Below are 27,413 nucleotides of genomic sequence, written 5' to 3' on the forward strand. Positions count from 1 at the left end.
TTTGAGGATTAGTATTCAAGGTACAGTGCTTGAAGCCAGTAAGTACAGATTTGCACAAAAATGAATACCCTTGTCATCGAAAGCATAGGCCATGTAGATATTGATCGTATTCAACAGCATGAGCCTGAAGCTAAGCACATAAGTGTACAAGAATGTGAAGATGACAATACTCTTGTAATCGAAAGCACAGGCCATGTAGATACTGATCGTATCCGACAGAATGAACCTGAAGGTAAGCACATACATGTACAAGAATGTGCGGATGACTATACTCTTGTTATCGAAAAGACGGACCGTGCAGATATTAATCGTATCTAACAAGAGCATGAGCCTGAAGGTAATCGCATCATAAATTCTGCTTTCTTCAATAAAGAACTGCATCGAGTATTTGATAATCATTCGCAATATCATTGCCGGTTTGAAGACTAGAAACTCGTAAATATTCGTCGCATTGGATTCAAGCAGTTCTTTTATGAATGCAAATTTTGTTTTCATAAGGCCGACTTTTAGTCATATCCCACAGACTTTACAAATATGGATTTGAACATGGCTATCACAACTGGATCTTCCATCACTGGGATTGGTTATGCTCAAATGGAAAAAATATTTGTAGCTGCAAATGTACCGTGTATGTCGGAGAAAACATATATCCAATATCGAAACATTGTATTCGAAGAATTTGAAAAAACAGCCATTGAAAATATGAAAATGGCAGGCAAACTTGAAATGCAACTCGCTGTAGAGAGAAATAATCAATAACTATCCGTACATAACCGTTGTAGCGGATGATAGTTGGGCAAAGAGGTCATATGGTAGAGATAGTGCCTATGATTCACTTTCCGAAGTTGGAGCTATTATTGATTACAGCACAAAGAAAATTTTTTTTATTGGCATTCGTAACAAATTTTGTACGATATGCCATATGGCGGAACGAGAAGGTCTCGAAGCAAAAAGTCATAAATGCTATAAAAATTTCGACCGCAACGTTAGTTCTGCACACATGGAAAGTGATGCTATTGCTGAAGGATTCACACGTAGCATTGCAATGCATGGAGTGATTTTTAGAACACTCATTGCTGATGGCGATAGCAACATGTCAGTCCATCAAAAATAGCAATCCGTATCGAGAGCAAATGATAACAGTGCGAAAAATAGAATGCACTAATCATTTGCTTCGAAATTTATGTAAAAAAATTAAAAATAGTCGCAGAGGCAACAGAACCAAAGTTGCGTAGAAATCGTGACTTTATAAAATCACGAAATATTACGAAAAACAATATTTCAAAAATTAGAAATGAAATTATACAATAAAGTGAATGCAGAAGAAAAAAGAAGCAACCTCAGCATCGTTTAGCTAAGGAATTACGAGAAGATATAATAAATGTTCCTAGCCATATCTTTGGGGAGCACAAATAGTGTAAGGAACGTGGTCGTACATACGAGAACATCGTTGACATAAATAACTAAAATTATGTTCCAAATCTAAAATTGTACAGTCTTTATCCCAAAATACAAAATGCAATCACATATCTAAGTGCTTATACCAACAGTTTATTGCTCAATGTGACTAACAATTTAGCAGAATCGTCATTCAATAGTCTGCGCAAAAGTTGGTGGAAAGCGCGTGTTTTATGCGCATGGTTCTTACAATACTAGAATTACAGCAACTGTTGTTCAACATAACACGCAACAAGCTCTTACAGAATTACATAAAAACATATGTAACAATGCTCCTTATATTATCGAGAATCTAAAATAATGTGATGACGAATGAAAACAGCTCGAAGCAGAGAATGTCGCAAAGTAGATGGAAAAAAAAAGAAATTTTAAAGAAACATAGGAACAGATGGTTATTACCTCAATCGCAAAAACCAAATGTATTCTCTGAAATATTTAAAGAAAGAAAACAAAAACATATGGAAGAATTGTTCGAAAATGCCAGAGACTAGAAAGAAGATGAACGCAAAACCAGAGAGCCAAGTGATAGCAAATTATGATTGTCACTGAAAAAAATAATGTTGATAGCATCAAATTTTGGAGCAGTATGTCGTATGAGACCAACATCTTGTGCAGCAATCGTAAAAAGTATCTTGTTTCTTCCATCCGCAGTTATCGATACCGCAGCTATGAAATATGGTTGCGATATGGAGGAAATCGTAAAACAGAAATTAAAGAAAGATATAAAACCATGCAGATTGTTTATTGATTCTAACAATCAGTAGTTGGGTGCTTCTTCTGGTGGGCTTCTCGAGAGGAGGATGGTATAGAGATGGAGATCAAATATTCTCTTTCTGTTGAAAATTTAACAGCTATTCATACGTTGTGAATCGTTTCTCGATCTTGCTGAAAAGAGCAATTGAAAACAATGTCGTCTCTCGACAAATTGATGAGCATGCTGAATCAACAGATGGGCGTCATATCTCGCACGCTCATGAATTTCAAGAAGCTTGTCAACACCAAGCGATCAAAACACGAACATCTCGAGCCTGTGCTAATCACGTTGTTTGTCTCGAATGGCACGCGAACCCCCTTGCGCAAATCCAGAAAATCGTCGAACACGCACACGCTCCGCGTGAGAAGAGTGAGTTCGCAACCGGATCCCAATGAATGGAACCAATAGATCGCTCCTCACGTTTGCATCTCTTGCGAATATTAAGCGCGAACCAATCGACTTATCGTCGCGTATCATCAGTGCTTGTTATAACATAACGTGATTAGTCTATGCGAGACTGTTTTAGTGCGCGAGATTTACCGGCGTTTCTAATGAGATTTGCCGGTCTCGTCACGGCTCGCAACACATACCCTTTTGAAGGAGAAATCCCTCAACATTGTACCAAGTGTGAATTATCTGTGCACGCATCAAGCTGAACGCATTAAATTCACTTCAATTGTCGCAACATTATAACCACGAGCAACGCTTACCGCCCGCTTCAAACAAATCTTAATTCAACTCTAATAAAATCTCACTTATTATAATCAAGAGAGTCATTGTTATTACATGCCGCCTCGGCGAGCGAGCCTTCCGTACAAGGTGACACCAGCCACCCGACACAAAACATATTTTGGTTTTTGACTGAAAAGTAGTATTTTTAATAAAAAAGATCCAAATGCAAATGAATCGAAATCATCGGTTCTTCTATCAGTACAGGATCAATTAAATATAACACAGCGCGATAATAGCACTTTCGCTGGACACCGAGAAGAAAATAGTGCGTATTAATAGAGACAATGATTTTTGAAAAAATAAAATATTACCTTTTTTAACACGTTTTTATTTTGACTGCATACTTCCTGAAATTTTGGACAGTCGGTATATTAGACATATGCTTATCAGAGAACCAAAATATATAATACAGGTAAAAGAGTTGTCCAAAAGTGTAAATACTTGTAACACAAAGCGACAACATATAACAATAGAATCAGTTGATGAAGAAGAAAATTAAACGAAAAATGAAGAACGATTGAAATGTAATAATATTTCAACCGAAAAAAGTGCTACTGTTTCTACTGCCGTGATTCTAGAGCCAGATGATGTATTATTGTTAGTCATATAACCAATCATATTCCGACAGCAGATAAAATGGCAAATCAAAGAAGAGTTCTAGACGATCGTCAGATACCTCTTTCTTCTGTGAAAGAGAAGTCTTGTCTAAATATAGTAAATTAAATGACGATTCACTGGATATTTTCTTACGCATTATAGCAGAAGCATCTTGTTTCGAAACACAAAGCATACATTATATAGAATATCCAGAATTAATTACAGTCAGTGATCGCAAAAGTATCCAAATAATTGGAGAAAATTGTACTGATCACTGGCGTTGTATCTTTTTTGATGAAAAAAAACTTTACGTATATGACAGCATATTTGACTGTACATACAATAAAATGGCATACATAAAATGGCATACATACCATATAAAAATGGTAGATAAAAATGGTAGATAAAATGGTCGAAAGAAAGACAATATATAAAAGCTCGTTTTCCGCAAATAATATCTACCAACATAAGATTTGAAAAAGTTCAAACGAAACCGGATGGTACGTCTTGTGGAATATATGCTGCGGTTTTTGAAACGGATATAGCCTTGGGTAAAAATCCTTGCAAAGAAAAATATTCCAAAAATGTTGAATTAATAAGACACTTTGTTTCTATCGTAGCAAGTAATACACTCTTGCCTTTTCCCAGAGAATGAATATTCTTTGAATGTTATATTATTTCAAAGAATATTGTTATACTTTCATATGTAAGTGTAATTACACACTGTGATATGATAGAACAGTCAGAAGAAAATACATAACTTTGACGCATAAATATTTTTAATATGTGTCATAAACGGGAATATTTGCCCATGTTATGGGCTAAGCACAACGGAGAAACGAGAGAAAATGTTTGGTTGCGTTTCACGGGAATGAGCGATGGAGCAAAATTAATGACAATATATAATATATTTAATTTAATCCAATTTCTTTTGATATAATTTTATATGTTTTGTTTTTATATTTGCTAGAAATCGTTTAATAGCCAATTTCTTCACTTCCAGATAAATTATGGACAACTTTATCCAGGAGATATTTCCTTGTATTTTGAGAGATATCTTCTAGATAAAGTTATGTACAAATGAAAAAAATTGGGCATAAATGTTGTTTCAATCTATGACATTGACATTACAAGTCAAGGTCCCATTGAAGGTTATTCCTTAGCACAGAGATGTCCGTAACTGATTGTGAGTTGTAGAACGTAAATCATAGTTATAAATCAACGCAAAATATGTTGGTGTACTATATATTTCGATACGATTAAAACTCATGTTCCAGAATTCAGTTATAGCCATCTTTATGTGCAACTCTTATATGTGGGGTCCCTTTTTGGACACTCTGTATAATATATATGTGTAATACATATATATGTTAGACATATCGTAACATACATTACGTGGCCATTCATACGTATAAATTTCATACGACGCTATACGTTTATGACTATGTGTATATATTCATGTGTATACATTCCAAGTGTTTTAGTAAATAAATACAATAGTCAATGTATACATTGGTCCGTATTCAGAACGCGCTTTTATCGGTAAAAGCGCACTTTTATCTCCGAATTTCTATAATATGCGTAATATAAAGCATAGCATGTTAGCGCACTAACATCGTTGTAAGCACGTTCTGAATACGAGCCATTGGTAACAGTAGGCTACAGTAAGTGTATATTTTTATTAAGAACACTGACTATGACATAAATATAAATAATATAATTTCAAATGCAAATATGTATTTGAAATATGTATACACGTGTAATGTAATAGCATTTTTTCATTCCTAATGCCATTTTAACTTAGGGTATATTCACATAAACTTGCATAGTCGCATAAACATACACTATCCCCGAAAAGGACATAAAACTTAAAATTGTATGATATTCAGGTCACTGTAACTCGATAAAAAATTATCGCAGACAAAAAAATAAAAAAGCATTTTAAAGTTTGAATCTTATTTTAGTATGCTTTTGACAGCTTTTCAAAAAAATTTTGTCTTTACAGTTTTGTATTGTGTAAATATTTTATACTATGTTATATATTACATTAATGTATAATAATTATTGTATAATATAATATATAACAATAAATAATATAAAATATTAAGTAAAAAATCCACTTTTTATCACCAGTCACGATTTTCTACAAGATTTTCTATGCTGTTTATTGTACAGATTCAAACACTTCTCAAGACGATCATTTTTGTTTTTTTCACTTAATGCATGCGACTACCTACTTTCCTTCCTTCAGAATCTTTCCCATCTGCCGTAAACGAATTGAAATATCTTGTTGAGTTACTCCAAGTTGTTGTGCAAGTTCGTTTTGTGTTTGACATGAATTTTGATCGAGTAATGCTTGCAATTCATTGTTTGTAATCTTCTGAGGAGCACCACTACGTTCTCTATCGCTAACATCAAAATCATCCTCTTTAAATCGCCTAAACCAAAACTCACATGTACTTTTGGATACATTGATTCCAAGAACAGAACAAATTGATTCACATGCTTTGGCAGCGCTTTTTCCTTGATGAAATTCGTATCGAATGCAGTGTCGAATAAATTGCTTGTCGCTCGCCATTTTAAAACCATTTTGAAGTTAAGTTTCCAATTTGTGAAGTCAATTATGTTTTTTAATAGTACATATTAAGTGCCACTACATATCAAAAGAGCGCGAAAATATTTGAATTCTAAGTTTAAATTATACGTTACACAAAAAACGCTTTAAAACTTATTTGTACACTTATATACATATATATATATATATATTAGGTGTTGGAATTAATTCGTAGCGTTTTTAATAAAAGAATGTTATTTATTTCACATGAGCATTAAAAAATACATTAATGAAAGTACTTTTAAAACTTATAAATACTTTGTAAAACGCTACGAATTAATTCCAACATCTAATATATATATATGTATATATATATATATATATATACATACATATGTCACTAATAATATTTGTATATTTGAGAGTATGTAAAACTTTTCTCTTTAGTAAAAAGAAGTAGTTACACATGTATGTGTGATACCTGCATCCATATATTGATAATTATTGGGATTTTTTCTTTGTTACTGAATAAGATAAAAGACAGAGCTTGGTTTCTGGCGTGTGCGAACAACAATAATAAGGTTAGGTTAGAAGGGAAGGGTGCTCACGCCATCTGTCAGGTAACTGATATAATAACAAACAAAAAACGTGATATACATATAGTGGGACTAACGGCATACAATCAACACCCCCTCTTGACGTAGTCTCACTCGATAAAAAGAAGGTTACAGCAATGGAGCAGCTTTGCATGGGGTAGAGGCTTCGTTAGCATGTCCGCTAGGTTCTCTGTGCCCGCAATATGTTTAACTTCCACGTTGTTGTCTCCAACAGTCTGTCGTAGAAAATTAAAGCGAACATTGACGTGCTTGGTTTTCTTCTTTATTTCCTCGGATTTTGACAGCTTAACAGCCGCTTCATTGTCGCAATAGATTATTATTGGTTTCTCAGAAGACGTCATGAGTTCTTTCATGAGATCTTTAATCCATATGGCTTGTTTCGATGCTTCATAAGCAGCCTGCAGTTCAGCAACAGTTGTGGAGTCAGTGACAATCGTGCTCTTCCGTGATTCCAGGATATTGGTCCACCGTTTAATACGAACACATGTCCATAAGTACTTTTAGCAGTGTCCGGACATCCAGCATAGTCTGAATCACAATATCCAACAACTTCGTTTTTACCTTCACCAAACTGAATTCCTACTGACATTGTGCCTTTTAAGTAACGGAAAATTCTTTTCACTTCCTTCACATTATACGGTGTTGGTGCTTCAACAGCGCGAGCAGCATGATTAACCTGAAACGAGATATCTGGTCTCGTATGCGTCGCTGCATATAGTAAACATCCAATAGCCTGTCGATAAGGGAATGGAACTCCAAATGTTTCATCATTCGTTAGTTGATGTTTCCTAATTTGAACTTCTCCCGGAGTAGGGGCTTTGTTACAATTTCCCATGTCAAAACGGGCGAGCATATTACGAATATATCCCTGTTGATTTACGCGAATACGTCCTGATCTTCGGTCAACATTTAGTTCCAAACCTAAGAAACAGGTTGGCTCTTCGATATTTATCTCGAACGCAGCCCTCATGAAATCTAGCAATTCAGTCACAACGTTTTCTGGTTGTCCAGCAACGAGGATGTCGTCTACATATATTGCCAACAACAAACGCCCCTTCTGACCATTTCCATAATATATGCAAGGATCAGCTATAGAACGAATCAAACCGAAGGTTGTGACAAGCTTATTAAATTTCTTGTTCCAATTCCGAGGTGACTGCTTCAGACCATAGAGCGATTTTTTTAATTTCCAAACTTTTCCATCATCAATGTCTACTGCATCAGGAGGTCGCACATAAATTTCTTCCTCGATGTCTCCGTAGAGAAATGCCGACTTGACATCGCATTGCTTGATCACCAGCTTCCCATGAGCTGCAATAGCTAACAAAATTCTAATTGAATCCATACGAACTACAGGTGCGAATGTCTCGGTAAAATCAATCCCGCGTTTTGACTGTATCCACGGCAAACAATTCTAGCCTTTAGCTTGTTGATTTCACCATTTGGATATCGTTTGATCTTCAATACCCAGCCTGTGTCAATAACATTCTTTCCTGATGGCAAGACACATGTCTCAACCACATCATTTTTCGCGAAGGAATCGAGTTCATCTTGCATAGCCATTTGCCATCCGGTGGAGTCCTTACCCTCAAGAGCCTCTCTTGCTGTCTTGGGTTCTTCCATGTTTAACGCCATCAGGACTTCACGCCCTCCTTGTTGCTTCTCGTCAGGAACATCCTCAATGATGATGCTACGACTTCGGAGCTTCATGGTTAAAGGTCCACTGGGTTTGCGTACATTTGTTGACTTCGGATGAGTAGATACTTTAACGATCTCATTTACAATCTCAGTAGAATCATTTCTTTGACTTCATAAGTTTCGTCATTGGTGGATAATGATTTTATCTCGTCTTCTACATAGAAAGAATTTTGCTTTCCTTCATTGAATTTTACATCACGTGCGATACGAACATCTTGAAGATCCTGAAAGTAAACTCGATACAGCTTCGTACTCGGTCCGTAACCTATCAGCTGACCTTTTCGAGCTTTCTTGTCGAACTTATTTCGCTTCGGTTTTGGGATGTGCACAAAAACATCACAACCGAATGCACGCAGATGTTCAATGGACGGCTCCTTCTCATGCCAGAGTTCATACGATGTCTTCTTTAGATCACGAGTGGCGATGAGATTGGACAGATAACAAGCAGTCGAGACACACTCGGCCCACATAAACTTTGGCAAGTTTGCATCTGCAAGTAGAGATCGAGCCTTTTCTGTTAGAGATCGAAACGGCACGTTCAGCCATACCGTTCGACTGTGGTGTATACTCAACACTCATCTCATGCTTGATTTTATGTTCTTTCAGAAGATCTTGAAATGATGTACCAATGAATTCAGTGCCTTGATCAGTCCGCAAAATCTCAATTGGATGACCCGTCTCTTCCTTGACTTCCTGAATCACTTTTTTGAATTCTTCGACAAGTTCCTTCTTTTTCAGCATGGCAACTTTCTTGTATCCTGAGCTCTCGTCAACAAAAACAGCAAAATATTTGCAACCACCTGCCGATTCAATTGAAACCTTCCCACTAAAGTCGCAGTGAATTTTTGCACCTGGCTTGAAATCCTTATTAACGATTTCCTTGTATGGTCCTTTGGTCATTTTTCCAAAAATACAGGCTTCGCAGAAGAAATCTTCTTTTCCAGTTGCACAATATCCTTTAGATAGATTCTAATAGAGCTTTGACCTTGTTTTTTCCTGCATGTCCAAGTCGACGGTGCCAAGTTTCCCATGATGCGGAGATCTCCTTCTGAGCCGTGCAAACCTTAGCTGGTTTTTCGACTTTGATCAGCATTCGATACGTCGAGTGTCCTTTTTTAATACCACGGACAATCACCTCGCCTTTTGAATTCTTTACAACAACCTCTGACTTACTAAAAAGTGCTTCGTAACCAAGGTCAGTCGTGGCTACAATAGAGAAAAGATTGAATGGTCCAAAATCAGGAACTAACCTTACATCCTTGAGACATCTCGGCACCCACTTTTTACCGTTATGGACTGTTACATTTATTTTGCCAATAGCCGTCGCCATTAGAATCCTGCCATCCCCTATTTTCATTTCTTCCGGAGGATCCAATGCCTTTGATTCTACAAACCAATCACTATTACGAATAATATGGCTGTACGCACCTGAATCACCGATCCACTCATCAATATCTCTTAATTGTTGTTTTGCAGGCATTGCCACACGGTTGCTAGACGAACGTCCTTCTGAGCTCGTGTCTTTCTTCTCGGATGGGCAGTCACGAGCAAAATGTCCAAAACCTTTGCAGTTGTGACATTGTAGCTTCTTTCGGTCCTTTTTCCAGCCTGCTTTCTTCTTACCTTTGAAAACTTCTCGGTCTTTCTGATCTTTCTGACCAGATAACGCTACACCATGATTTCCGGATGACGTCACGTTAACGTCACGTTCGACATCTAACAATTTTGCTTGTAATTGTTCCATCGTAATGTCCTTCGTAGGACAAATCCGCCATACTTGCTTGAAGTTATCAAACTTTTGCGGTAGACCACGAACAATTTTTGTAATAATCATTTCCTTTTCGATGTTTAATTTTTGCGCCTTGAGCTTATTTTCAATGAGCATAAGCCCTGAAATATACGACGTCACAGTCATATCGTCTTTCCAGTGATAGTCGTTGTATGCTTCCAATGCAGCTAGCTTCGTCGTGTTTGAAACCTCGTCATAATGTCCCACGAGAGTCTTCCACATATCAGCGGATGATTTACAGGCGACCACCAAATTAAAATGTGCATCATCGAGAGATTTACTTAACAAAGACCTCGCCAAGGCGTCCTTCTTTTTCCAATCAGCCAGTGTGGCATCCATTGGTTGCTCTCTCGATCCATCAGCCACATCAAACACATCATTTGCTTCGAGATGAGCCTGAATTTCAAAACGTCAACGAACGTAACTGCTTGAGTTCAGTTGCGTAACAGACTTCAAGTTTATTTCCATCCTTGCAGATTCAAGCGATGTTACTTGGACCTCTGTCTTCCTTGCACACTATCACTCTCCTTTTTTTTTAATATTATTATAGCCGTTCACACTCCTAGGCCCATAACCTATTGGGATTTTTTCTTTGTTGCTGAATAAGATAAAAGACAGAGCTTGGTTTCTGGCGTGTGCGACCAACAATAATAAGGTTAGGTTAGGTTAGAAGGGAAGGGTGCTCACGCCATCTGTCAGGTAACTGATATAATAACAAACAAAAAACGTGATATACATATAGTGGGACTAACGGCATACAATCAACAATAATGAATGTAATATATATTATGTCCTGAACTAAAATGACATTGAATGTAGAAAACGTAGGGAAACTACGGCCGTATATTGATATACACTATCAGTACTGAAAATCTATAGTTCACATTACGTTTATTACAGATTTTCAGATTATTAGAAATATATATCAGTTAACGGTCATAGTATTATATCTAATGTCATATTTTAGGCCCATTTCACTTATTTTTATTACATCTAATAAAAAGAGAAATTTTTCCTGCTCAAATATACAAATATTAGAGAATATTGCATATGTGTATTATAATGTGTGAATATATACATCAATAAAAAATAAAAATTATTTATACTGAGATATTCATGCAGATATTTCCTATCCTGATGAAAATTTTTCTCAGAACTTTTCATATAATTTTTCAGAATTTCTATATAATTTTATAACTTTCTCATATTTTTTATACGAATTGGAATATTTCTTAGAAAATTTACTTTTCTCAAATTTTTTCATATATGTTAATCGATAAAATATCATTAAAAGATTAAGATTTTTTGTAAGTATAATTTCTGATGAAATGTTATAAAATCTAAAAAATTAAAAAATATTCGTTTAAAATTATGGGATGAGAAATTTCAGAATATTTGAGAATTCATTTGCATGAAAAATTCTGAGAGAAGATGTAAACTTTCAAAATATTTCTGAGTATTTCTGAAAAATGTTCCAATTTCTATAAAAATTATGAGAAAAATTTACACCAGAGTATGTTTATTTATATGCAATATTACAATTACATTTATGTATATATATATTAGGTGTTGGAATTAATTCGTAGCGTTTTACAAAGTATTTATAAGTTTTAAAAGTACTTTCATTAATGTATTTTTTAATGCTCATGTGAAATAAATAACATTCTTTCATTAAAAAACGCTACGAATTAATTCCAACACCTAATATATGTATATATATATATATATATATATACATGTATATAATGTATTATATACTGGCTTGATCAAAAAGTTTCCGGAATTCATTCAGAAAATTCAAAATACAAGTTTATTCATCAAAAGTGATATTGTCCCCTTCAAAGTACTCTCCAGCGACTGCAACGCACTTATGCCAGCGCTTGATCCAGCTCTCGAAACATTTCTGGAACTCTATTATTGGTATAGCCATCAGAGTCGTCTTCGATTTTTCCATTACCTCCTTTCGGCTGTTAAAACGCGTTCCCCGCAGGTTTTTTGATTCGATCGAACAGAAAAAAATCGCAGGGAGTCATATCGGGTGAATTCGATGGCTGTTGGATGGTATTCGTTGTTGCAAACTCGTTGTTGCAAATTAAACTCCATTTTTAAAACTGTAAAAAATCGAAAACACGCGCAGAGGTAGATGTACTCAAGACGGCGTAATTTTTACAAATGTCAAGCTATGGTGATAAAATTTAATGGAAATGTCAATGATAGATGTGGCAACCTAGCCAAAAAAAAGAACTCAAATCAGCTGACTCAGAGCATCACTTGGTGGTCTCTTCCGGAAACTTTTTGATCAAGCTGGTATACACACATATACATACATATATATATATATATATATATATATATGTACACATGTCACTATTTATATTTGAGTATGCAAAACTTATCTTTTTAACAAAAAGGGGTGAAGTAGCTACACACGTATATGCAATACATATTCATTACACATTATGTAACTTAAAATGACATTGAAACGGAAAAGTACCACTACTACCGTATCGATATACATTGTCCATAAAAATCCGTATTTCACATTACGTATATTACAGATTTTTAATTATGACAGTGTGAGCGCAATCATGTGCGTTTATTGCGTTCGGTCTAAACGCTCACTATATGTGCGTTTACGAGCAAACCGATTGGGACATTGGGAACAACACGCCTGAAGAAGACGCAATGTTGATAACCGTTGTGGCTGCTGTACTCAATGTGGCGCTCAATATGTCTGAGCGTCGGCGATAACTAACTAATGACGAAGAAAAATTGGCGGAAAATCACTAAGTTCACAAAGAAATGTTTCTCGCTCATTGTTTCTGACTCACAAGTCATAAGGCAGTTTAATACAAACTCAAATGAATATTTGGAACGTACAGATCGAAAGAGTAGAGATGTATAATAATTCGTTCGTTACAGTTTGGATATCGGTTAGTAGGTTACTAGGTTAATCGCATTACTAGGTTAGAATATGAGAAACCAAAAAATCTACAACATAAGCGTTTATCTGACGGCGCGAGTAATTACCTAATGACATAAGCAGTAATCAATGCCGATCTCGCAATGAATATAAAGTGATGATTAATCTTATCGAGCACTAACTTAAAATCTATTACTGAGGCTTATACAAAAAGGTCCGCGCGCAGAACGCCATGGCATCCGAGAGAGAGAGAGAGAGAGAGAGAGAGAGAGAGAGAGAGAGAGAAAAGAAAACCGGAAAAAGAACTGATTCGAACGCCGCAACTAATGCTTGTAATGCCACAGTACTTTCAGTGTAAACGTTAAGGAACGAAATACTGATTAAATTATCGCTAGAATGAAAATAACAGAAAATAAAATTAAATGAAACAAACAGAAACTTATATTTATTAATCGGTTAATATAATATTACGCGAATTAATCCTTAAATCTAACAGTCTTTCGCTTAATTGCTGGTCTTTAGTTCATATTGCACTGGAATGTTAATTGAAGACGGAGACGCAGTAAACGGAATAATTTCTGAGTCTTAAATTATTAAATAAGCGGACTGTCTATCAAGTGGCGTTAATAGGTCTTTCAACTTCTAGCGAAGACCTTGTCCGAAATGCGCTCTAATACTTTGTGCGGTCTGGTGTACGATTGGTCCAGAGGACACTTATTACCTTCTACTTCGAGGAAGACGTGAGAACAGTTATACAAATCTTTACGGAAAAATAACTTAGGTCTAATGTAATGAGAGGTTGGTCTAGGTCGTAACTTTTGCATAATTACGCGGAAATCCTGGATGAAAATTCGTGGGTTGCTCGGCATCTCTTCAGAGGAAAAAAACTCAACCGGTACTTTGAACGTAATGCCGTAAACTAATTCCGCTACAGAAATGCTTAGATCTTCTTTGAAACAAGTTCTTAGTTCGAGTAATACTACTGGCGGTGTATCAGTCTATTGAGTTTCGCCGTAGTACATTATGCATTTTAAAAAGGGATGCTATAGTTCGATGATACTATTAGATTCTGGATGGTATGCAGTTGTGCGACAACGTTTAGAACCGACGAGTTTGGTTAATGCGTGAAACAGTTGCGCTTCAAATTGCGAGCTCAGTTATGATCGTGGAACTCTGGCTGTCCGGTGAGTGAAAAACATCTTCGCCATCGTATCTGCAATCCTGTAATGGAATGGCTTTGGGCTAACGAGTAAATCGATCAATCATTGTTAATAAATACTTAAAACTTTTGGATGGAGATAGAAGACCAACGATATGTACATGCTTAAAACGGGTATCTGGTACTAGCATTTTGGTAGGCGAAGTATGGTTATGCCGATGAATTTTAGATTGCTGGCATGCTAGAGAGGTGCGGATCCACTCTTTAATGTCTCTAATCATAGAGGACCACACAAATTTCTGTACAATTTGCCGGTGAGTTGCTCTGTTGGATAAGACATTTGATGCACCATGTCAATGTATGGTCTAATCTCTTCTTCTGAAATGTCACAGTAAATGCTGGGATGCTGTTTCCGATAAGGTAAATTTTTTGAGTTTCAGAGATGTTGATGTAAATTGCTTCAGTTGTTGCAATTCGTCGTCCGAGACTGAGCTTCTGCAATCTCTTGCATATCGAAATTAGTTGGTATCACGATAGTATCGACGCGAGATAACGCATCTGCTACAGTTTTCAGCGTCTGAAACGTGACGTACATCGGTTGTGAACTCCGAAATAAAGAGTAGTTGACGGATTTATCTTGGCGACATTTAATCCGATTTCCTCTTGAATGCGTATACGAGGGATTTTTATGATCCATGATAACAAAATTTCGTTCCTCGAGCATATATCGGAAATGTTTGATAACCGCATAGATAGCTAATAATTTCCTATCATATGCGCTGTACTTTATTTGCTTAGGCGTGGGCTTCCTTGAAAAGGAGCTGAGTAGTTATAAAAATCCGTTGTTGCAATACCGCATCGACTGCTTTGTCTGAGAAGTCTGTTTGTAACGAAAGTGTACCCTTGCTACCTGGAAATGCGAGCGAGATGGTTTGAGCGAGATGGTTCTTAACTTGTTGTTTGAGCTCAGGAGTCCATTCTATTTCCGTATTGTTATTACGTTTACGCCCCAAGATTGCATTTAGCGCTTGCATGCTTGCGAGATCTTTGAGAAGCCGGTTATAGAAATTGAGCATTCCTAAGAAAGAAAAATCGAAGTCCTTTGACTGTAGCCGATAAACGGTTCCTAAAATTCAGCAATAGCTTGGACTTTTTCGGGTAAAGGTTTGATGCCTTCAGCGCTAATTATAGGTCCCAGGAAGCACCTGTGTCCTGACACTTTTCTGTCTGAACACACATTTATTCGGATTGATTGCTATGCCATGACTGTCGAATAGTATCTTTAAATACTCCTTATGCTGTGTTATCCTCCTTATCTTGCGAAGCGATTAAAATGTCATCAATATAAGTAAAATAGAAGTTAAATCTTGCAGTTACTCGATTAATTTTTGAAAAGTTTGTGCTGCGTTATGAAGTCCAAATGTCAGGAAATTCAAAAAATACGAATAGTATAATGATTGCGGTTTTAGGAATATCCAATTCATGGACTGGAATCTGTTGATATGCACGCACTAATCTCCATACAGATGCCAATCGCTATTCTTCTTCTGCACGAAATATAGAAGACTAACCCAAGGGCTCTTGAAAGGTCTACATAAGCCTTGTTGCATCATATTCAAACTGTATATATTCAAACTTGTTTAGCTGCTTCGAGTTTTTCTGGACAGAGTCGTCTGGCTTTGTTTTCACGAGGGTATTCGTTATTTCGATTACATATTCCACTCCGTGTGCGGTTTGTTTGTGCGTGATCGATGTCCTAATTATTTCAGAAAACTTGTTTAAGATCTCTTTATATGAGCAGTCGTCGACCAACATTGTTAAACAAGGAATAACTTTGTTGACAAACTGAGCACACTTTAAGAAACGTGCTACCGTCGATCAAACGTTTGTGTCATATGTCAGGCAATAAATTAAAATATACAGGGTGGGCCATCTATTGGTACGTTTTTAAAAATGCGATCAAATGAGCATACATTGATATTTTTTATTAATTTTTTTTTTGTTGTGAAGCTAAAAGTATCCGCGTCAAGAATGAAAAACGATTTCGTTCATGTGGCTCCCTCTACTGGCCTTATAGTATGCCATTCGGTCACCCCAATTATTAATGACATTTTGGACTACCTCGGCGCCAATTTCACTCAAAACAGTCGTAATATTGTTTTTCAAAGCTGGAATTGTCTCTGGATTATCCGCATAACATCGGTCTTTAACGGCACCCCACAGGAAAAAGTCCAGCGGTGTCAAATCGCAGCTACGCGCAGGCCAATTGACATCTCCTGAACGGCTGATTATGCGGTTGTTGAACTTGGTGCGCAGAAGGTCGATGGTAAGTCGACTTGTATGGCATGTGGCGCCATCTTGTTGAAACCAAAGGTCGTCCACATTCATAGTGTCGATTTGAGGCCATAAAAAGTTGGTCAACATGGCTCTGTAGCGTTCGCCATTGACGGTAACGGCGTTTCCAGCATCATTTTCGAAGAAAAATGGGCCAATTATGCCACCACTCCAAAATCCACACCAAACTGTGACTCTTGGAGGATGCATTGGTCTCTCTACGATTGTGTGTGGCTGTTCCGAGCCCCAAATCCGGCAATTTTGCTTGTTCACATATCCGCCGAGATGGAAATGAGCTTCGTCCGAAAAGATGATTTTTCGACCAAAATCGACGTCATTATTGAGCTGGTCTATAGCCCACACAGCAAACTGATATCGAAGCGGATGGTCATTTGCTTTCAACTCCTGAGTCATCTGGATCTTGTAGGCGAATAATCCGAGGTCTTTGTGCAGTATTCTCCTCAGGCTGGTGCGACTAATGCTCAGTTGCTGCGATCGGCGTCGAGTTGAAGTCGTCGGATTCTGTCTCACACTTTGGGCCACAGCCTCAATATTCTCGGGTGTGCGCACTGTCCGAGCTCTGGGACCACTTCTGTCATCCACTAACATCCCTTTCTCACGAACTTTCCTCACCAATTTGCGTATAGCTCCTTCGGTGGGTGCTCTATCACGACCCATATTTCTTTTCAAAATTCGTACAGTTTCGGCGACACAGCACTGACTTTGAAAATAAGTTTTTAAAATTTCAAAACGCTCTTCAAGAGAAAACATGTTGTTTCGTGCCGCGGACGGTATGACTAATAAACTGTCAAAATTTCGGGTCTGTAGCTCGTTCGGTGTTGCCATACGACGAAATTCAAAAACGTACCAATAGATGGCCCACCCTGTACTAGAAAATCTGAGCCAATAATGAAAGTATCCACATCGGCGATTATGAAAGATCATTGAAAAACACGACGGAATTCTAAATCAAGCTGGAGTAATTTTTGTTCATACGTAGGAGTGATTTGCAGTGTAGAGTATCCGATTGCGAATGTGAGTACGATCGCGTCTTGAGACAGGAATAATCAAGACGTCCGCTCTAGTATCCACCAAAAATTTGATGCTGGTGACACAGTCTCTATGAGAGGCAAGCTGCCACGGCCAAATCTGCCATCGGAGATAGTTCGGCCTCTAGTTTTCCTGTATCGCTAGCTTCCAGCTGCAGGATTACGTACACTTGGCTGCTTCCAGCTGCAGGATTACGATGCTTTGTCGCGTCGATGATACTAGCAGAGCTTACTCTCCGATTGTGATCTTGAGCGATTTTTGCGACGAGAATTTCGCGAGGCCTGTGACTTGCCACGAGATAAATGAGTTTCCAATTTCTCCACTCGATCTAGAAGCACGGATATTTGCGAATCTGCTTTTGTCGATGTAATTGCTGCGACAGCGTTAATACCAGCAAGTAGCAAGTCTGTAATTCGGTCTGCTAGTTGCGATAACTCTTCGTTCGTGCTTGGTAGCTGTTATTACAGCTTACACTTGTTGTGGTAGGCGCTACAGATAAAAATTTAAACACTTCCTCTAACACGCCGTTTTGCGCGAAATTTCTCATCCGACCGGAGCAATTGCGACGGTCACCTAGATCAACCTCATTTAATAACTTACGCGGTTTCTTTTCGGCGCTATCCGCAAAACTACTAACTAATCTGTCTTTGAGCGCGGCGTATCTATCCGTTGCGGGCGGATTAAGCATGGTTATCACTAACTTCGGTCAAGGAATCGTCGTCAAGACACTGTATCACGTAATTGTATTTCGTCTCATCTACAGTTATACCCGCGGTGAAGAACTGGGCTTCCATTTGTACAAATCATAAGTCTGGCTTCGATTTCCAAAATGGCGTGGATTTAATTCCAACTCGCGCAAGCGCAGGTACTTCAACTATACGATGCACCGCTGCCCTAGAGAGAATCGCCTGAGCCACTAGCCACGTCTGCGGCTTGTTAGGACGCGCGTTAGGTTAAACGCGACGCAATCACGTTTAGGGTCACCAATCTGTGCCTAATGTGGCGTGTCTGGGCGCCGGCAATGGCTAACTAATGGCGAAAGAAAATTGGCGGGAAATCACCAAGTTCACGAAGAAATGCTACTCATTGTTTCTGACTCACAAGCCATAAGGCGGTTTAATACAAACTTAAATGAATATTTGGAACGTACAGATCGAAAGAGTAGAGATGTAATTCGTTCGTTATGACAGTTTGGATATCGGTGTCGCATTACTAAGTTAGGAATACGAGAAACTAAAAAATCTAAACAACATAAGCGTTTATCTGACGGCGCGAGTAATTACCTAATGATATGAACAGTAATCGATCTTGCAATGAATATAAAGTGATGATTAATCGAGCACTAACTTAAAATCTATCGCTGGGGCTTACAAAAGGTCCGCATGCAAAACAGAGAGTTCCCATGACATCAGAGAGTAGAGATGGGCGATACAATATCAATATATTAAAATATCGATACTTTTAAATTTGACTTTCGATATTTTGTATCGATTTTTTATCTTCCGATATTAATATATATCGACAGTTTAATAGGCGTATCGAACTTTCGATACAGTCATGATTTTTGCTCATTAGACGCGGTATGCTTGCCGCGCTGCATAAACTGACACCATAGAACAAAAAGAAGGAGACCAAATGTTTCGTACGCGTTATCATGTGGTATACACTTCCAACTTTTTCCGCAATGGCACTAAAATCGCATCGTCCCAATTTTCTATGGGTTCTCCGAAGCCGTATTTCCACTGATATATATAATATGGATAGGGTATAGGCGCCATGTTTGCATGGAGATTAGAAGCCGGAGGCAGATTGCCGAACATGGCCGCCACTGATATATATATATATAACATATAAGTGACGTCACCGGTCAAGCGTATCGATGAGACGTGTGTAAGTGTGTTTATTGTTTTGATCTTTTGACGGATGTCGGCTTTCGGTGCAGTGGAAGTTAAAAATGCCAAATCGTTGCGTCTTCTGTAGAAAAAGCTCGGAAAAAGAGGGAAGCGTGAGAACTTTATTCAGGTGAAATTGTAATGAATAATAATTATGCGTTATAAAAAATGTAAATTTGTTCACACTTTGAGGTTATGTGAAAATATGAAGTTTTATTGGGAAATCTTTTGTAATAATTAGATTCCCAAAAAATCCGGAAACAATGGCACTATGGCTGAGAAATCTGAACCAAAAAGATTTCACACTTGCTTCTTCCACTCGATTATGTTCGGATCATTTTTCTGATGAGTGTTTTGAAAGATCTCGGGAGGAAGGTGGCATACTTAAACCTGGATTTATTCCAACGCTCTTCCCAACATCGACATGCATATTTTGCCACGCTTCCAAAGTGACTCATCCAAACCGTACTTTTCATAAGTAAGTATAAATATGCGAAAGAAATATTAGTAACAAATATTATATTAGTAAAATTTACTGAAAGTTTGCTGGAAACTGCGGTTCTATTAAAATTTGATAATTTCAGGATATTTTACTGGACTTATAATGAAAAATTTGAGTTCTACTAATTTTAAAACTGACCATTTTCACATTTCATATAAATTTGATAGTTTCAGAGTAATTTTCTGCAATTTAAAATAATTAGTCGTAAATTTGTTACGAAATATGAAGTGCTTCTAGCGAACATCCAACAATTCTTTGCACCGTGATAAATTAAAATAAATATGCGTAGGGAAATCTCCAACATGACATTCCCTATGTCTCGCAGTTAGAAATCCACAATGTATATGCAATACGGTATTCTAGATACATGAAAAAGAAAATATGTACATATGTAATTACACATTTTGTAACTTTTCAGGTTTTCAATTCATAACCCCAAACATCTAGAAAAGTGGTTGATGGCAATCAGATGTGATATAGGAGCGAATTGTGAAATTAATTCGGATACTATCGTATGCTGTGCACATTTTCACTCTACGTGATCGTTCATGCGAACAATGTACATTCAATCAATAATGCAACTTGTCCTTTCGCATCGATAAAAATTGTTCGTACTTGTATCGACTACGATAAGTGGAGATTTTTTAAATCTAAGTTATTGAATGCTTATCGACTAAGCAGATATTAAAATATTTTATATTTAATGTGCCTGAATAGATAATGAGCAATAAAGAACTTATTATAATAACAGTTTCCACAAAATTTTAAGAATATACTGAACGTTAAGTTTACAACTACTGATTTCGGTCGTAGCGAAGGCATATGTATATTCTTGGACTTATTTATCCTTCGTGTTTTCAAATTTAGTAAATGCTTTCATTGCACTATTAGATAAACATTCATTTAAACATCTTGTCAAACATTCTGTTAAGAAAAAAAATTAGTATTTTTCTTTCGTGAGAATACTCCAAAAGAGCTGAGTAAGTGTCATTTTTCGACACTTCGAGTAAGTTCCATTTATGCGAAATTGCAAAATAAGGGAAAAATACAACTTGTTCGAATTTATCTTTCAACAGAAATTTTGTAAAGAAAAAGAAATATGTGGTTATTTCCATATGTTTTTTTTTAATTTTTTCCAATTACATTTACACACCTATATATTATATTTACTTTTTTCCAATTCATTGATAATTTCAAATCATGTTGATTGAATTAAAAGCGCTACAGTTTTCATTTGCACAATTTTTTATAAGAAAAATCCATCTGCCACAACACTTCTACGTTTGAATTCGGGTGTTCTGTCGGTCGGACTTATTCGAGGCGTGTTCGGGTATCATCGGCGTTGCCGGCGGCCATGTTGGCCACTTTGCCTCCGGTTTCTATTCTCCATGCTATTCCCGTATATCTTGACCATTGGGTAGCCTATCCATGTTATACATATCAGTGCGTTATACATTTCGAGCTCGAGTTTAATCTCTTTCTTTTTATTCCGTGACTGCTGCCCTATTCTGTAACTCTTAACGACAATAACGACAGTGACTACGTTTATACGGTATCCTTAATTGGGTTTAATAACATTGTAGTTTGAAACTGATCAATCATATTCCTCTGAATAATGGAGTGACTGGTTAATTTCTAACTATGAATGTTATTAAATCCGATTAATGGCTCCTGCACACAGAACGCGGCAACGCTTGCCAATGAGCGACTCAGACTCAGCCAATCGGACACTGCCATTGATCTAGTGAGTTTATTTAATTGATTCCTGCACTAGTTACATTTATAGCGTTTTTCATTGGCAGAACTAGTGCGCACTCAGTGCATTTTAAAACATGGAAAAAATCTACAAAAACATTATCGTATGATAATAGTTGTCCACTCTCAGGTTTCTCTCTGATAGAAGAATGTTGAACTTCCATCATGCATGCAACGCGAACAAACCTTAAGTGAAATAAATAAATAATAAACAAATGTGATTGGTTTCTACCTTAGAGTCCAACAAATCACATTTCTGTTAGAAAGCGCTCATAAAGTGCATTTTATTTGACGCTAAATATATTTAAAAGCTTCCAATATGATTAAATAGACAAAAAAGAAAAATTAAAAAATATATTAGAAAGAAATTCATATAAAAAGAAATTTTAATGTTAAAGAAATGACAAAAATTTTGCAATTCAAAATTACAAAATAGTCAATTTCAAGTGTGTGATATAACGAATGACAAGACAATTGCATAACGTAGTTTACGACATGTTGATATAGACGTATGTAGCCAGTTATACAAAATATATATATATATATATATATAATATATATATATATTGAGATTGAGAGCTTTCCGAGGTCAGCTAGGAGCACCTGCGAGGGAACCGGTGAGACGAACGTCACCTCACAGTCGCCGGGTTCTGCGTCCGGGAGGCGTAGCTATCGGATTTTTTACCGGATATAAGAGTGAGTGCACGTAGCTTGATCGTGTATCAGAGTTTCGTGGGATTAGAGTACGCGTGTCACCTCCCGGAACGGCCCTTGTCGTCGGGATAATTCCAGGGCGTCCGCCAAGGCCACAGCCTCGTCAATTATTATCGGTTTTTTTTTATCGCGGATCGCATGTTGCGTCGAAGTCCCGTGCCGTAGTATTGTCGCGTACTGTCTCTATCGTCTGTAGCGCAAGATTTACCTGTTTATTCAGTTCTCTATGTCATAGCCCTTAAGGTCGATTGATAATCGCAATTAATGAGTGTGCGTATTTTGTCGTTTCAAGATTGTACATTGCCGAGCTTGCACGTATTCGAGCCTCCCCCTGCGTCGCGTCTGAGCAGCACGAGGTTCCGCGAGCGCACGAGGTCACGCCGTGTCCACGCTACAGGCTGCCGAATTCCTTAGCATTTGCGCAGTGATGAAGTATAATTCGCGAGAGTATTTCCGTGTGGCGTGAGCTCGTGTCGCGAGAATGTAACGAGATTGATACGCCTAGTGTAAAACCTCAGGCTTATGCAAATCAGTTGTTGCGCTCACACAGAATTTATCGTCTCGGTTGTATCGCCAACTGTAAATGTGAGTCGAAGACTCATTTAATATATTTGTTACTCTTGTTACTGTTAAATTCGTGTGTACTTTATTCTCGCTCCTATTCGCTTCTCCAAGAGATCTGCTATCCTCGAGCACGAACCATCCCTTCTGCCATTTCCGAGACTGAGCTGTCGGTTAAGGGCCCGTCGACATTCGCAGCTCATTATAACATAATAAAGCATAAAGAGAATATCGCGTAATTTCTGGAAGGAGTGGCACGCTCACTCGTGCCTGGCGCCCAACTATCGTTTTGTAATTATGTGCCGCCCTTAAGAGTGGTCGCGGGAAGACGCATTTTGTCGCGTTTCGTTTAACGCCCCCCGGCATCCGATCGCCTGCAAGAATCTTAGCTGTGAATATGCGACGAAGTTGCGCTACGCTCGTGAGTGCGGTTGCAATATATACAGGGTGGGCCATCTATTGGTACGTTTTTGAATTTCGTCGTATGGCAACACCGAACGAGCTATAGACCCGAAATTTTGACAGTTTATTAGTCATACCGTCCGCGGCACGAAACAACATGTTTTCTCTTGAAGAGCGTTTTGAAATTTTAAAAACTTATTTTCAAAGTCAGTGCTGTGTCGCCGAAACTGTACGAATTTTGAAAAGAAATATGGGTCGTGATAGAGCACCCACCGAAGGAGCTATACGCAAATTGGTGAGGAAAGTTCGTGAGAAAGGGATGTTAGTGGATGACAGAAGTGGTCCCAGAGCTCGGACAGTGCGCACACCCGAGAATATTGAGGCTGTGGCCCAAAGTGTGAGACAATTCCAGCTTTGAAAAACAATATTACGACTGTTTTGAGTGAAATTGGCGCCGAGGTAGTCCAAAATGTCATTAATAATTGGGATGACCGAATGGCATACTGTAAGGCCAGTAGAGGGAGCCACATGAACGAAATCGTTTTTCATTCTTGACGCGGATACTTTTAGCTTCACAACAAAAAAAAATTAATAAAAAATATCAATGTATGCTCATTTGATCGCATTTTTAAAAACGTACCAATAGATGGCCCACCCTGTACATGCAATTACAATACAATACACAATTTATAGATTATAATAATACATAATAATACATAAATAATTGTTGTCAGTGTTAGTGTAGCCTAGCAGACTTGATACCAGCCCATTGGCTTTGGCAACGTGATTACAGCGTGATAGCGACGTGTCGTGTCGCTGATGGGGCTCACCGAAGGGGAGGGCATGCGCGCGACTATACTGCCTGCGTGTAACCGCCGCGCTTCTCACAGTTGGTTTTCTAGAAGATTCCGTGTGCGACCTCCTCGCGAATAGCACGTGCATGACTGGTGCACAAGTTTTATTACTTAACTTTATATTTTAACTGTATTATAAAAGACGCGAGTGTAATTCAAGTATAATAAAAGAGGTCTTATATCAAGGCAGAGTGTATTTCATTTATATCACACGCTGCCAATACCGACACGGACAAGCCACAAGGCAGGAGACACAGATCTCAGACAAAAAGGAAATAGCGCTTCACATAGCGCAACGGGGACACCAAGGTCCTCTCACTAACATTGTCTTTATTCACGCACTGCCGAATTACTTCGGGTATGGCCACAAGGCAGGAGACACAGATCTCGGACAAAGAGAAAATAGCGCTCCACATAGCGCAACGGGGACACCATGGTCCTCTCCCCTAACAAGTACATTTATCATGCGACCTTACTCTGGAAAACAACTTGACGAAAGAAAAAAAAATTTTAATTACAGATTAGTAATTATAGGTTAATTACAGGTTTCAAATTTATTATTATTAATATTACATCGTATTATCTAAATTTATCTTGATCTTATTTCGCATTTTATTAAATTATAGATCAAGGCGCACAATCGAAAATGCATTTGGTATTTTATCTTCACGATGGAGGATCTTTCGGAAACCTATTAATATGCATCCTAAATATGTAGACAGCATCATTATGGCGACTATATGTTTACATAACTTCACTTTCAAAATCTAATGAAGATAATGTGCAAGCGAAGGATAGAATATATTGTCCTCCAAATTTCGTGGATTCAGAGAATGGTTCGAAAAAGAAGGAAAAAAGAAGAAAAAGCGCACGCCCTCGCGTTCTTCTTCGCATCTAACTCGCGCCCCGCGCGCCATACACATATACATATCACGCGACATGGGAAAAGTATGAGACATAAAAAAAAATACAAACTGCAACTGTGAAACAGCGATCTATTTCATGTTTCACTAGGAAAATGCAATCTGCAGATAAGACTGTTATGTCAACTGAAATAAAATTGGTTGGATTTTTAATGGAACATAATCTGCTTTTTCGTTTGGCTGATCATTTAACAGATTTGTTAAAAGATATTTGCCATGATCATCCAATAATAAAAAATATTGCTATGAAAAGAACAAAAATATCTAGTATTGCAGTAAATGTTATCGGTACTTTCCATAAAGATAAATTGGCTCAGATATTAAAAAACAATAAATTTAGTCTTCTTACAGATGAATGAACTGACAAATCTTACATTAAAACCGCTTATATAGTAGTGAGATTTAATGATACTACTTTACAAAAAATTGTCAGTGAATTTTGGGAACTGTATAAAATTTTTGATTCAAGCAATGAAGGTGCAACAGCAAAAAATTTATTTAAAGGCATAATACAATCTCTTGATAATTATTCAATACTTCTTTCAAATATGATTGGATTTGATGCAGATGAATGCAGTATTTTAAATTAATATAATTAACAAACGTTTTGACTTCTTCAGTGCTACAATAAAATACTCGTAATTAAAGAATTCTCAAATCGTTTGATACAGGTACTCTCTGCTGGTTTTATCTATCGTTTGATACAAGGTACTCTCTGCTGGTTTTATCTATTTATTTATTTATTTTTACTCTAAACACTTTTGTATCTTTTTATTGTCTCTTAATTATGCTATTTTACTTCTTTTCTAAGTACTTTTGTACTCTACTCTTTTTATTCTTTTAACCATCTTATTATATTTATTTTTTCTCTAAAATGTCAGACAGTTGGCGTGTGTATGCCACGTTAATAAACAATATGCGTGCTGGGGAGATGAAATAACTGTGATATTTTGCGCAGGCTGTGAGGGGATTGCCCCTCAACCTATTAGTTTTATTGCAGAGGGCCTTGTCCCCCGCAATAAATATACTCTCAAGAAATGTACTCTCTGCTGGTTTTATCTATCGTTTGATACAAGGTACTCTCTGCTGGTTTTATCTATTTATTTATTTATTTTTACTCTAAACACTTTTGTCTCTTAATTATGCTATTTTACTTCTTTTCTTTCTTTTCTAAGTACTTTTGTACTCTACTCTTTTTATTCTTTTAACCTTCTACATCTTATTTATTTTTTCTCTGAGACAGACAGTTGGAGTATGTATGCCATGTTAAACAATATGCCACGTTAAACAATATGCGTGCTGGGGAGATGAAATAACTGTGATATTTTGCGCAGGCTGGGGGGGGGGGGGATTGCCCCTCAACCTATTAGTTTTATTGCCCATGCGGAGGGCCTTGTCCCCCGCAATAAATATATATATATATTTGCGCGCGGCCTAGTCGCTTTTTCCTTGTAATACCTCAGAGGGGAAATGTCCCTCTGGGGAAGAAGCCTGAAAATAAAGCGAGCTAATCTGTTAAAAAAAAAACAATTTGTTAACAACCTTTTGAAACCAATAGTACTAGATTCTGGTTTGCGTTATCACTTGGTGTAATGCGTGGTGCAGGAAGAGTGAAGGTAGTTGCTGATAGCTATAGCTTCAAAGTAACTATTATTACAGCAACTAATCCCACTACTCTTCCCCTATCACGCGTTATCAAGTGCATGATGAAGAAAAGCAAGGTGAACCATTGCATCACGGACTAAAAAAAAAAGAACCAAACTCAAGCGTCTGATCATGAAAAAAATAGGCTCGAAATATGACTTCGGAAAAGCGCTGCACGGAAGAACAAATTCGGACACTCCTGTCGGAGAAAACTCAACTTAGAGGATTTGATAAATATTTTTCTTCCTATTTTCCTGTAATTCTGCAAATTTGTGTATTTTCATGCATAGAATATATTCTGAGAAGAAAAGTTGTCGTTCAAGTCCTGTTTTATTCTTTTTATTTCAAAATTTTGTGATGTCGGTAAGTTAAAAAACGATAATTTAATGATAATTTATGACTATGCATAAATGTATGTATTTTCCAATAAATATTGATGCATTTACTATTTAATCAAACAAAATTGGTTGTGACCAGTTGAATTTTTTGGATGCGATGATT

General features: G+C 37.2%; 2 protein-coding genes, 1 long non-coding RNA gene and 2 pseudogenes across 9 annotated transcripts in view; 4 read left to right on the plus strand and 1 right to left on the minus strand.

Moving 5' to 3' along the window:
* The window catches only part of LOC105145343 (26S proteasome non-ATPase regulatory subunit 1-like), a 121,097-nt gene that overhangs the window by 77,370 nt on the left and 16,314 nt on the right, over positions 1-27,413 (minus strand). The gene's annotated exons all lie outside the window — the stretch shown is intronic.
* LOC147906927 (uncharacterized) lies at positions 320-3,248 on the plus strand (annotated as a pseudogene).
* LOC147906928 (uncharacterized) lies at positions 2,366-3,948 on the plus strand (annotated as a pseudogene).
* Positions 18,994-20,807, plus strand: LOC147906929 (THAP domain-containing protein 3-like). Its single transcript, XM_087415023.1, has 3 exons — positions 18,994-19,687; positions 19,799-20,035; positions 20,478-20,807. The coding sequence occupies exons 1-3, from the start codon at positions 19,620-19,622 to the stop codon at positions 20,599-20,601; spliced, it is 429 nt and encodes a 142-aa protein (XP_087271149.1). The 5' UTR covers positions 18,994-19,619; the 3' UTR covers positions 20,602-20,807.
* LOC105145341 (uncharacterized) lies at positions 22,309-25,211 on the plus strand. The gene is made up of 3 exons (XR_846073.2): positions 22,309-23,510; positions 24,226-24,890; positions 24,972-25,211. It is a non-coding gene; the product is annotated as an uncharacterized LOC105145341 (long non-coding RNA).

This window comes from Acromyrmex echinatior, chromosome 17 (assembly GCF_024713525.1).
Source record: "Acromyrmex echinatior isolate Ae372 chromosome 17, ASM2471352v2, whole genome shotgun sequence".
NCBI lineage: Eukaryota > Metazoa > Arthropoda > Insecta > Hymenoptera > Formicidae > Acromyrmex > Acromyrmex echinatior.